General features: G+C 36.8%; 1 protein-coding gene across 50 annotated transcripts in view; it reads left to right on the top strand.

Moving 5' to 3' along the window:
• Positions 1-13425, top strand: part of ANK2 (ankyrin 2) — a 677994-nt gene that overhangs the window by 459669 nt on the left and 204900 nt on the right. For all 50 annotated transcript variants that reach the window (XM_070047718.1, XM_070047717.1, XM_070047713.1 and 47 more), the window contains one exon: positions 12903-13004. In XM_070047718.1, coding sequence (XP_069903819.1) covers positions 12903-13004 — 102 coding nt within the window. The remainder of the gene's footprint in view (positions 1-12902; positions 13005-13425) is intronic.

Below are 13425 nucleotides of genomic sequence, written 5' to 3'. Positions count from 1 at the left end.
TGCCAGGGCTGTAAGTCACCAAGATTTTTTTTTTTCTGTTTTGTTTTGTTTTTAAAATTTCTTCTTTTTCATAGCCCTCATTCAATTTCCCCAGGCTTTGTAGCCCATTTTTTCCTATGTATGAGACAAATTCTTTTTTTTCCACATGCTGTCCCTGATGACATTGCTGGTCAGGATTGCTGAAATAGTCTCACATTGAACATCCTACTGCCCCATACTCCTGTATATTCTGATAGCAATAATTTCAAAACAGAATTCGGAACATTTCCTCCTATCCCTTCATCTTCCTGGAAGTACTCAATCATATTATACCAATGACAACACTCATGGTCTGGGCCCTGCTTGACTTTTAAAATTTTACTTCTTTTCTGTTTCTAACACGATCTTTGTAACTCACACATACTGAGCTACTTATAGCTTTCTGGAAACCATGGTCTTTGATGCTGCTATGACAGTGTACCTGCTAGTTTCTGTGCTGGCCATATTTTCCAACTGACATTACAAGGAACCTGTGTCAAACACCTTACCATCCTTATTCTAAACTTACTGACTAAATGTCAATAGTAAAGTAAGTTTGTAAAACAAACATTTTGTGCTTAGATTAGTGCCTCTAAATGATTTCCCTGGGTCCATTTTATCCAATTCTAATTTATGGACCATATTGTAGTTCAAATTGCTTTTCTGCAGATTTTAAAAATCTTTCAGAGAAAGGATTGTACTTATTTTTTGTACATTCAGTCCTAACATCCATTACAGTGTCTGGCACATTTGCTTCTAAAATAATTGTCTGACTCTCAAAGAAAATAACTGTTAAGGACTGGATAAAGTATTTTAACTATTAGTGAAATAATGCTTTGTTTGGCTAATTTAATTCCTCTTTTTTCCAGATTGAAACCTATGATTTTCCAGTAAGTATGCATTTACAGAGGTAGATCAATAGAACTCTCTAATAATTTAATCAAGTTGAGTCAGACTGGGAGTAATTTCTTTTTACACAGTATACATACTAAATATTCTTACAATATTTTTTGTGAATTTGACATTTAAAAAGTTTGTTAACATTGTTATATACCACTAGTGTAGCAAGATGAGGACCAGGAAGTAGAAATAAAAATGATTTTACATGTTACATTGAGCATATGCTGGCCTACTGGAATTGGAATCTTACCTTCTCAAGTTCCTTGAAGGTACTTAGTGTGCATTACACATCATTACAACTGTACAAAAGAGAATGGGAACTGGGCTTGCTGTTTTGGGACCCATATACGTTGAAGAGTGAAGTGAGTGAGTTCTCAAAAATTACGTGTGTGTGTGTATATATGTATATGTATATATATATATATGAAAGATGAGTTCTTGACATCTTTCAGATGAACTTAATAACAGTTTAATGAAAGAATTGAGACATACAAATGATTTCTGGTAATCAACAATCACCCAGATGGAATTCCTGACACTCAGTAATTATGAAAATTTTTTGAAGAAAAGATCCAAACTCCAATGGCAGCACAGAGCACTTGTGTCTATTAGTCCCAGAAAGTTAAACTATTGCCTTGGGATAATAAATGCTATCAGCAAATAATGAATTTGAATTTACATGTTATCAGGAGTGGATATTTACATTGCCAGAGTCAAGTGCTTAAAAAATGAAAATAAAAATTTTGAGTTGGGTAACTGATGACCTTGCTCTTTTTATTGAATACAGGATAAGTGAATTCAGAATTACAGGTTATCCTGGTATATGTTAAGTTGTAATTAAATGATATCTTTGGAAAAATCACTCTGACTGAAAATTTTAGATGTATAATAGACTGTATAAACCAAGCACTGTCTATATTGCCATGTGCATCTTAATGAGGCCACCACCATGATAGAAAAATACTCAGATAAGCAAGTTGTTTTAAAAATAGTGGTTGTGGGGTCAGCGCTGTTGTGTAGTGGGTAAAGCCACCACCTGCAGTGTCAGCACCCCATATGGGCACCTGTTCAAGACCCAGCTGCTCCAATCTGATCCAGCTCTCTGCTGTGGCCTGGGAAATCAGTAAAAGATGGCCCAAGTGTTTGTGCCCCTGAACCCACATGGGAGATCTTGGAGAAGCCCCTTGCTCCTGGCTTTGGATGGGCCCAGCTCTGGCCATAGTGGCCATTTGGGGAATAAAGCAATGGATGAAAGATCTCTCTGCCTCTGCCTCTGCCTCTCTGTAACTCTGTCTTTCAAATAAATAAATAAATCTTAAAAAAAATAGTGGTTGTGTTATAAGCCACTAGGAAACATTTATTTCTAGAATTTTTTCTGATTCAATACTGAATAATTCAGTACCAAAGAAGCAATCCTCAGTTTAGTGTGTGCAGTCCATCGGGTGTGGTCCGCATCTCATCGTCTTGGAGCTGCTTCTGATTGAGTGATGCCTGCTTTGGAGCAGATGGTCTCTGAAGCTGAAGAAAATCAAACCAATGGGGATGAAAATGCAATGCCTTTTTACCTCAAGGGCTCAATAGTAAATTAACACTAGGATGCCTGGCATAATGAAGAATTGATGAAAGATATTTTCACTTGGTTGGGTTTTACTTTTCCTTATCCTGACAGTCCTAAAAGCCTTAAAGGAAGACTAAAACTTAATTCAGGTCCATTCATCCTAATCCTTAAATATGGCAGTGGGATGGATTTTAATATGTCTTTCCCCCAAATGCCCTGTAATGTTTAGCACACTTATTAGTCAAAGAATGAAAAGCATTTTGTGAAAAGATTTCCTAAAGAAAGAGTTAATAAACTTTGTTACCAAAGGATTTCAGAAGCTCTTTCTTTCTTTTTTCCCACTCTGATCCAAATGTTATTATAGTTTGTTATTATTAGGTATTTATAAACCAACTCTTTCTTTTTTTAAAAAAACAGATTTATTTTATTTGAAAGGCAGAGTTAGAGAGAGGGAGAGACAGACTCAGAAAGATTGCTCATCCTACTGGTCCACTCCCAAAATGGCCAGGCCAAGTGAGGAGCCAGGAATTTCTTCTGGGTCTCTCATGACAGTGCAGGAGCCCAAGCACTTGGGTCATCCTCTGCTGCTTCCCAGGCCACTGGCAGGGAGCTGGATCAAAAATGGAACAGCTGGCCGGTGCCGCGGCTCACTAGGCTAATCCTCCGCCTAGCGGCGCTGGCACACTGGGTTCTAGTCCCGGTCGGGGCGCCAGATTCTGTCCCCGTTGCCCCTCTTCCAGGCCAGCTCTCTGCTGTGGCCCAGGAGTGCAGTGGAGGATGGCCCAAGTGCTTGGGCCCTGCACACCATGGGAGACCAGGAGAAGCACCTGGCTCCTGCTTTCAGATCAGCGCAGCGTGCTGGCCGCGGCGGCCATTGGAGGGTGAACCAACGGCAAAGTAAGACCTTTCTCTCTGTCTCTCTCTCTCTGTCTACTCTGCCCGTAAAAAAAAAAAAAAAAAAAAAAATGGAGCAGCCAGGACTCAAACTCACGTGGGATGCTAGAACTGCAGACAGTGGCTTTACCCTCTGTGCCACTACGCTGGTCTTTAAAAACCAACTCTCAATATGGCTAGTGATGATACAAAAGAAAATTCCTTTGGAGATTTGCATACATAAGTTTGACATGCTTATCCATGTTTTAGCCTACATTCATTCATTCATTTGGTGCATGCTGAGGTTTTTTTTGTTTGTGAATTCTAAGTTTTCATTTTTTTTTGTTGGCGTGCAAAATACAGGTTCCATGTTATTTAGTTATTGGAAATCTTAGAGAACATTATGGGAAACTATGATATTTAGCATGGGACTTGTGTAATGTTATGCTTGCCTTTGCATAGTCAACATTTTGAACACTCAAGAATAATCTGAATTTTTCAGATATATACATTCAAGCAATACTGTTAGGGGTCATGTGTGGAATTAAACCACAATGAAAGAAATCTCTATACCAAGAAAAACTCATAGCAAAGGTGGGGGAATCTTATTCTCCTATATCGTATATTGTTTTCTGGAAATAATAATATGCTTTTTTGGGAAGGAGTAACTCTCGTTAAATAGTTTACTATATATAAACATATATATATATACTATATATATTATATATAGAGAAATATCTTCTGTCCACTAGTTCACTCACCAAATGCCCACAACAGCTGAGGCTGAGCCTGGCCAAAGCCTGGAGGCAGAAACTCCATCTGGGTTTCCCATGTGGGTGGCAGCAGCCCAGGCACTAGGGTCATCACCTGTTGCCTCCTAGGTGCATCAGTAGGAACATGGATTGGAAGTAGAGGTGGGACTTTACTCGAGGCACCCCGATATGGGATTCAGGCATTCCAAGTGATGGCTTAACCTATGGTATCACAATACCCACTCTAAATCTGAAGCATTAAAGTGAAATGTTCTTCAATATTAGTTGTTATTTATTGTGGCATCTGACTTGTAACTTCGGCAAAATGTTTTCCTTGTTACTCTGATTTCTCAGTAGGACTTGTAAATGTTGTGAAATGAACCACAAATATTTTCATTTGCAAACTTATTTTGCCATTTAAATTCAGAAAATTTTGGCATGTATTTGGTGATGGGACTTCTGAGTTCTGTAGGTATTTTGGAGTCCCACTGCCTAGAATTCAATGCATTAAAGTCTATTAATTTTCTGCTTTATAAGAAGTTGCCAAATTTTAAGTTTACCATAAATTTTTATAAGAAACTAATTATAAGTACTCAAGTAAATTTCTACTTATCTTTGTAAAGCCTTCTGTGTTAATGAAAGTGCAGTGCATCTCATTGTCGTAGATATTGTAGTAAAGAGGCTATAAGGATATTTTATTAAACCAAGCTAATGTCAGCAAAAAACAAAGTCACTTTTCCAAGTCACATTTCTGCTGTATCATAAAATACCAGCTGGAGAATTCATTTTCCTTCTGTTCATTTTTTTTTTAAAAGTAACATATATATATGAGCACTTTATAAAATTTCTAAACCACATAGGGGTAGACATTTACCAAATGTATGTCACAACTCTTTTTTTTTCGTGGTTTCTGATTTTTGTTTCTACTAGTTTAGGATTTTTGTGTTCGTGTGGTAGTGATTCTTATTCAGGAAGGAAGCATCATGTTATCACAATATTTATATGTTGGTACAATTTTCAGAAAAGTGAGTGCCACAGGAAAACAAGTATCCAGAAATTATTTAATGTATAAAATTGTCTCTGACAGCTTCACTTATATGTATCCCTGAAGATGTAACAACTGCAGTCTCTGAACCTGATCTGATTGTTTTGGATTTACCTTGAACTTCTTGAAGACCAACAAAGTACTAATTATATAAGTGTACAAAGGAAATAAAAAGGGAAGAAGCTTCTCTAATTCTAAAAGAAGAGTGTATTTCATGGATAATCAAATAAAATCCTGTAGTTTCTATAATTAGAAAGTCCCAGTGAATCAGAGCCACTAGTAATAGAATGCTCTGGAAACTTTTTGAATTAACAAACAAAATTGTGTTTATTTAATAATCTGCACCATCTCTTAGGTTGTGCAGTGTATGTGGATTAATTTTTCTTTAAAATTATTTCATAATATTAATATTCTGTGTTAGAAAAACTGTCTCCAGGGTGATAAAAAGATACTGTTTTTAAGTGCTAATCTTCCAAATCTATTTACTTTTTGGTGATTTTTGTTATCATTGTCCAAGTTAGGAACAACTTATTTTTTAGAGTCACTATTTTTTATAAGAAACCTTTAATTATAGCACACAGATAGAAAGATGCACGAATTGCAGATATTTGTATGATATTTCCTATAAATGTATACACCTGTTCAATAGCACTCAGAAACATCAAGAATATTAGGAGACTTCCCTCAAACAGAAGCCTCACTCTGACTCTTTCTGGAAACTACTCTTCTTGCTTATAACATTATAGGTTCCCAGTTTTGAATTCTAGTGACTAAAATAAAAAGCTATGCATGTTTGGCCTGGTTTCTTTTGCTTAGCATAGTCTTTTTGAGATCTCTCTATGTTGCATAAAGATATGGCTCATTTATTCCTGCTCCCAGTGCTGGATAATGTTTTAGTTTCACTCTCTTTTGAAGTATAAGAATTGTACAAGGGAGTCATGAATCTTGAAATATCATTGAAAAATAATATTGTTGCTGTGGAATTGGTATGTGATAGTATGTGATTACTTTTTTCTTAAGGTAAGCATTAATGAGTGAAATAATTTATCTAGCAAGTTAATGAAAAATCAATATCAAAATATGAGTCTAGGTTATGGGGAAATCATTGTCTTTATATAAAAATGAATTTTCAAATGATCATCTAACAAAAAGATATTTGCTTAAAATATTCAGTTAGAATTTATTTAGTTAAACCTAGACATTGTTCTGATTCCAGTTTTCAATAAATAAAATAACATTTTATTTTATTTATTTCTTAAGAATTTATCTTTTTTATTTGAAAGATTGAGTTACAGTTATTTATTAATAAAATATTACTTCTTTCTTTCTTAAGTATTTATCTATTTTTTATTTGAAAGGTTGAGTTAGAGTTAGAGAGAGACAGAGAGAGTGAGATCTTCCATAGGCTGGTTCACTCACCAAATGGTTGCAACAACTGGAGCTAGACCAGGCTTAAGTCAGGAGCTTGGAACTCCATCCAATTTTCTCACATGGGTGCGGGGACCTGGGCCATCTTCCACTGCTTTCTCAGGCACATTATCAGGCAGCTGGATTGGAAGTGGAGCAGCCGGGACATGAGCTGTCACCCATACAGGATTAAAGCATCCCAGGCAGCATTGTAATCCACTGAGCCACAACATAGGTTTCTTAAATAATATGTGTAAAGTAAAAATGAAAGCACTTAAGTTTACTCTGCCTTCTCCTCTGAACTAAAGAGTTTCCAGAGTTTGCTTTTATGTCTGAACTATTTTCTTAGCATGTTGGTTGTTGAATTAAAGAACACTCTTTTAGGAGATTACATTAACTCTGTGAATATTAGAGCACCTGTCAGTAATTTTCTTTCCATGGCAATGTTCAGGCCTGTGGAATGACACTAGGAATGTAGGCTAATCAGCATGCTTGAGTTGGAGTGTTCACATTTATAGAGTTTTTATAAGTGACAGCAGCTGAATAGAAATTGTGCAGTGGATTAAGTGGTATAAGGTGCGTTATATCACTTATGTATTCAGACTATAGGAAGGCAATTTGAGGGATTCCTTCTTTAAAAATTGTGGTATATCCAACTTGCAGTTTTAGATTGCCCCCAATTTTGGCTTTTGGCAAGATAATAATAAATATTTGAGCTACTAAAATAGCAGGCCCTTAACAAAAGCATGAATATTTAAGTAAGAGACTTCAAATGTCACAAAGAGAGTACTCTGTAGAATCCTCATTGCTGGAGACAAACCACCCCTAGTTCTGGTTTCCCTTTTGTCATTTGTACCTGTATACTTCAGAGTACTGTCACCTATTTTGGTAGGGCTAAGACATCTGGGAAATCAGACCTCCTAACATCCTTCATGTTTAAAGAAGATCATGTATATACATCTGTATTTTGATTTTCTGTTGTATTGTATTTACTTGTTACAAGAAAAACTACAAATATAGAACAAATAAGCATCCTCTGTACTTGTCTTAGGGCTAAGCACCTTCAAACTATCAGATTAATCCAGCAATTCTATCAAGGGCATTAATTTATTTAAAGATTTACTTATTTGAAAGAGTGACAGAGAAAGACAGGGAGAGACAAGGAGATACAAAGAAATTTTCCATCCACTGATTCACTTCCCCAAATGGCCCCAACAGCCAAGTTTGACTCAGGCTGAAGCCAGGAAACAGGAAAGGAGTCCTTGTGTGAGTCCCAGCTGCTCCACTTCTGATCCAGCTCTGTGTTGATGTGCCTGGGCAGGTCACAGTTGATCGCCCATGTACTTGGGCCCCTGCCATTGGAGCAGGAGACCCAGTTGAGTTGCAGGCTCTTGGCTTCAGCCTAGCCCAGTCCCAGTTGTTGTGAGACTTTTTCTTTCTCTCTTTCTCTCTCTTTAACACTATGCCTTTCAAATAAATAAAAAGTAAATCCTTAAAAAATAAAAATAAATCGTGGGGTCAAGTGTTTGGCTTAGCATTTAAGACTCACGGCTAAGATGTATTTGCAAAGTGAATCAGTAGGTGGGGGCTCTGTCTGCCTAAGTCTCTGCCTCTGAAGAAAAATTTGTTCTTTTTTTTTTTACTGTTTAATTTTTTAAAGATTTATTTATTGATTTGAAAGTCCAAATTAAAGAAAGGGAAAGACAGAGAGAAAGATCTTCCATCCATCACTTCACTCCCCAGATGGCTACACATCCTGGGGTTGGGCTAGACCAAAGCCAGCAGCTGGGAACATCTTCCAGGTCTCCCACATAAGTAGCAGGAGCCAAAGCACTTGGGCTATCTTCTGCTGCCTTTTCTCAGACCATTAGCAGAGAGCTGGATTGAAGTGGACCAGATGGGATTCGAATTGGCACCCCATGGGATGACAGCATTGCAGGCAACAGCCTTACCTGCCATACCACAAGCTGGCCCCTGAAAAATAATTTATACAAAATTTAAAAGAACTTAAATCATGAATATTGAGTTTAATAGTAAACATATAAAACCTCAAAATTCTATATTTAATTTGTTTCTGAATTTGTTTCAGTGTAAATATGAATAGATTTTTGTCACCTTGTTCTATGAACTCTTATTAATAAGTTAAAGAGGCTTTCACTTGTTATTCACTGAGTTATAAGCACAAAGGCATACAAAAAAGTTACACAAAAATTGCAACTTGCATAGTTATAGTCAGTTATGGGGTAGCCATCTAGATGACCTTGACTATGCTTATACTTCCTTTTTAGGGAGATTTCCTATTGAAATGTAAGCACAGAACTAAAAACAAAAACTGCAGCAAACTCATGGACCCCTGTGAGCATGCTTCTGAGCCTTTGGGGAGCACTTCTTCAGGACATGACGTGGCTGTTGGAGTGCACATTCCTCTGCGCTTTTCATGTTCACCCTGCTGGGTGCTAAGAAAGTTCTGTTTTTCTAACATTCAGATACACAAAAATACATTATTGTGTCAAGAAGAATTCAAGAGGAAATTTTTCTTTCTTAGATTGAGATGTCACACTAAGGTTGTAAAGAGGGCAAACTTTAATCCCATGCACCTGTGGCAGATCAAAATAGGTGGGATCCAGCAATTGATTCCCTTGTCCAGAGTCAGATTTTCTAGGCTTAAGTATAGTGGATTTTAGGATTTGAGGGCCTGAGGAACATGAAGCAGTAAAGCAGAGAGAGGTTAATTTTACATTTGTCTGAGACTTTCTCCCAAAGGAGTTGCTCTTGTCTCATTTTCTCTTTTATTGTGTTTTTATATGAGAAATCTAGCTAAGAAAACCATCTATTTTGAAAGTATGTTTTTCATTCTATTTATGCTTGATTTTAAATTTCACCACAACCAGAGGAAAACACAGAGTGGTAAAAAGTGCTTTACCTCTCTCCATGAGTCTTTGAATCCGCTCTCATGTCTTTATTGATTAAAGATAACCAGACTAACTACTATTTAGCCAAAGCTCTTGTGTCAAGAGCTTTAATCACAGATTGACCTCATTGTGAGTAGGATGTGCATGTGTCTAAGTGGAAGGAGGAGAAGAAAGCAGGAGGAGTTCTCAAAGTTTGTGGAAAAGTTAAATTAAAGACAAGTTTATTTTGATGCAAATATTTTAAAAATACATGCATAATTTTTTTCATTATACACATTTTACATGAGCTTTTTAAAGAACATTCTCCATGGGCATGGATTTTTGAAAGCTTTTTAAATCAAAGTAAACATTATCTAGTTCCATTTTCCATGAATTTTTAAAGTCCCTTCATACATATTTTAACGCCAGAATATATATTGACCCTCATTAAGGTCAAAGTCTGTATGAAAATTCTGAAACCTCATCTAAATTCTGTCCTTGAAACCCACATTGTTGAGCCATTTTCTAATAACACTTCTATTTAATACACTTTCTCACTTTGGGAAAACTAAATCCCTTAAAGGAGTTTTAGAAGAATCTAATTTTATCACAATCTACTATGACTCAACTACTGAAGAGGTCTCTGGTGGGAAGACTCAGATATTGTATTTCCACTGGGTTCAGACCCTCCAGAACACTTGGAATGCTGTTTGCTAAAATTCCAGGAATTAACTGTAACTCTTTGACTTATGTCCACTTTTTAAAGGTCTGATTTGGAAGAGAGAACCAGTTATGAAAACTTCTTGTTATTATGTAATAGCAATAGCAATCCTCAGTATCACGCCCAATTCTCAGAGAAAATTTGAAGAGGGTTTATTTTTGTCTTCCTGGGTTATGCCTGCAGCCTTTCAGATCACTGTCTTCCCCTCCAGGCTTCTGCAATGGTGTCTCTAGCTGTCTCCTCATCCCTTTGGGTTTCAGCTTTTTCTCAGGCTCTACCTCTTTATGACATTCATTTTATTACAAGGATGATAGGGCTACCTGGTCTTTTGCTGAGTGTCATCATATCACACATGTAGAAAGAGTCCATTGATTTCTATGCAACAGGTACTTTACTACCTCTTTCATAATTCCCAAATGACTAGCTTTCTATGTATCTCAAATTGGCTCTTCAGGTTTCTAGTACATTGTAGCTGGATGGTAGATGTGAGGGTATGGAGAACAGCCAAGAATTCCCCCATCAGTTGAGACATCCTATGTAGCAAGTACCAAATAAGAAGATGAAAGGCACAGTTGTGGTGATCACAAATGCAATAATCCTAAAGCTCATAGGAATCTGTAGTGCTGTCTGCTTTGACACTTTAGGAGTAGCATTACAGAGAAGACATAGCTCTGAGTCTGATAAACATGAATTAAATCTTTGATCTTCCACTGAATAAATGTGTGCCTTTGCAAACTTTCTAGATCTCTTTCCCATTAAATGAATCATAGTATTATTTGTGAGTATTGATGATACAATGCAGATGATTCCCTTTGCTCTGTTCCTAGCATACAGTAAATTCTGAATAAATGTTTCCTATAATTATTTGCTTCATTTAAAAATTTCAAGTACTTTGCAGGAACAACTTTTAGGATAATATATAAAGCATACAGATTTATTTGGGGAAAAACCTTGTAAGTACAGGAGTAATATTTTTATATTTTGACTATAACCTTGTATTTTTGCTGTTTTATGGTAAAAAAAATAGTGATTCCTATGTGATATTGACATTACACAATGCATAATATTATGTTTTACGTTGAAGTACTGTGGCAAGAAACTTAACGTTGGAAAATCCTCTTGGAATTTAGGATTTTCTGCAAACAGCAAAATAATTTCATAGAATCGGCATTTTAAAATGAGTCACAATTCAGTTACTGCAGCATTGCAGATATATTTAGGGCCCTATGCCACGGGCACAGCTTTTAGGAAGCACGAAGAGTGAGGCGTCATTGTGAGATGGGGAGTGGAAAGCGCAGTGCAATAATATTAGTCGTACCATGATGCATTTCTAAAGGATCAGAGCATGAACTCTGGATGTACAGATTTCAGTCACACCTTTCAAGTCGTAGTGAATTATCTATCTGACTTACAGGCATATAAGCCATTGTGGTATTTGTAGACATATAAGCCAATGAGGTAATTTTGTCCTAGGGTTTTCAGTTTTCCCATGTGTAAATCATTTTAGCAGTATGCAAGTAATTCCATTTTGAAACTCCCAGAGAAAATGCTTCCATTTCTATTTCTACATCACCACAAGTCGTAATAAATAGCTACCACAGAGTGTGCAAGGAGCCCTGCCAAGTGCATCCCTCCAGGGAGGGGAGCAGTGTATGTAGCCCAGTGAGGTGCATGTTTCAGTTAAAGTCATCAAACCTGGATCTCACTTCCCGATGGGCATTTGATATCTTTCTTTAAGCTACTATTTTCTCTCTAACCAGATGTTATATCACAAGTAAAATCACCAAGTGTCTTGGGATCTAACAAAAGTGGGTTGTCATTATTTTGCTAAGGTTTAACCAAGTTGGGGTGGGAGAGGTGTGACTCTAGTGTTATCTCTGGGGCAATCCTCCTCAGGATTGTTCATGGGGAGAACTCAGCTGATCCCCCCATGATCAGATTTTGAGAGCAGCATGGGGAGATGAGAAACTTAAAAGGCAGCATCTTTCCAGAGTGGGCATCTTTACCAAGAGATTTTAGTCTAGTATTATGGCAGCTGGTTTAAATTTGATCATGTTTTTCCAAAATCACTGAGATCACAAAATTTGCATCAGCCCAGTCCACACCTGTGAACTAGTGCTATCCTCTTTCCTCAGAGTATCCTGGGAGTTTTCTGTTACTCCCTAAGTGTGAGGACTGATGACTGCCAAAGCTGCCCATGCCCTGTGCTCTCCTTCAGACTCATTTGAAAACCAATGGTAACAAAAGTAAAGCAGAATGCCAGCAGCTTTGATTTTCCTATTTGTGATACTTTCTTGATTTGACACTAGGCTCTGGATAAAGTCACTAGGATCCTGATACTGAAATGAATGTGTAACAGTGCTATTTGGAGGTAGCATAAATTCATCTTTGAATGTGGTTGAGCCCTAGAAATAAAGCAGAAGCAATCATTGTCATTTGAGTGGTTCTTTTGTGCTCTTTAATGTAGCAGAGCTTGTTCCCCTTTGACTTACTATCCGTCAACCCCTCTTTAGAAGATTGTGAATTTATTTTATTATTGCATTCAATAATAAAATTTATTTTATTATTACATTCAATAGATTTTATTATTGCATTCAATGTTCTAATCTCAGTGTTGAAAGTTTTCCAACTAAAGCTATTCTGACTTTCAGTGTAAACATTCTTGTTTTTTTGTGTTTGGTAGGTTTTTACTTTATCTAATCAATAATTTGCTAAAGCTCTTTTCTTTTTCTCACAGTCTGACAGCAATGCAAGCTTCCTACGTGCTGCCAGAGCAGGCAACCTGGACAAAGTAGTGGAATATCTGAAGGGAGGCATAGACATCAACACCTGCAATCAGGTAAGAGCATGACACCTGGCTCTGTTTGTACATGAAAGAAACAGGGATTATCTAGATATATTCTTGGAGCCTAAGGTTTTTTTAAAAATTGAATTTACCAAAATAATCCCATTTAGCCTCCTTACCAGCTTTTAAAGCATCAGATATTTGTATCTAGATCTAATATTACTGGCAGAGTGGATAGGTCCGACACAAGAAATGACTATCTACCTTGTCTTTGAAGTGATTTGTGCACCCCTCAGCTGAGATGCTGACCAAGAATGATGCTACACTTCTCATTTATTGCCAGTTATTGTCTAGACGCTGGCTTCTTTCCTTCTCTGCTTCGTGCCTTTTACTTATGAGTAACTGGTGGTTATAATGTGAGATAAAGAAATCAGGGAGCAAAATTAAAATTATCCCTCTTTTCTCTCTTAATCAC

This window comes from Oryctolagus cuniculus, chromosome 8 (assembly GCF_964237555.1).
Source record: "Oryctolagus cuniculus chromosome 8, mOryCun1.1, whole genome shotgun sequence".
Classification (NCBI taxonomy): Eukaryota; Metazoa; Chordata; class Mammalia; order Lagomorpha; family Leporidae; genus Oryctolagus; species Oryctolagus cuniculus.
Note: the sequence above shows the minus strand (reverse complement) of the source record. Positions and strands in the feature narration are given on the sequence as shown.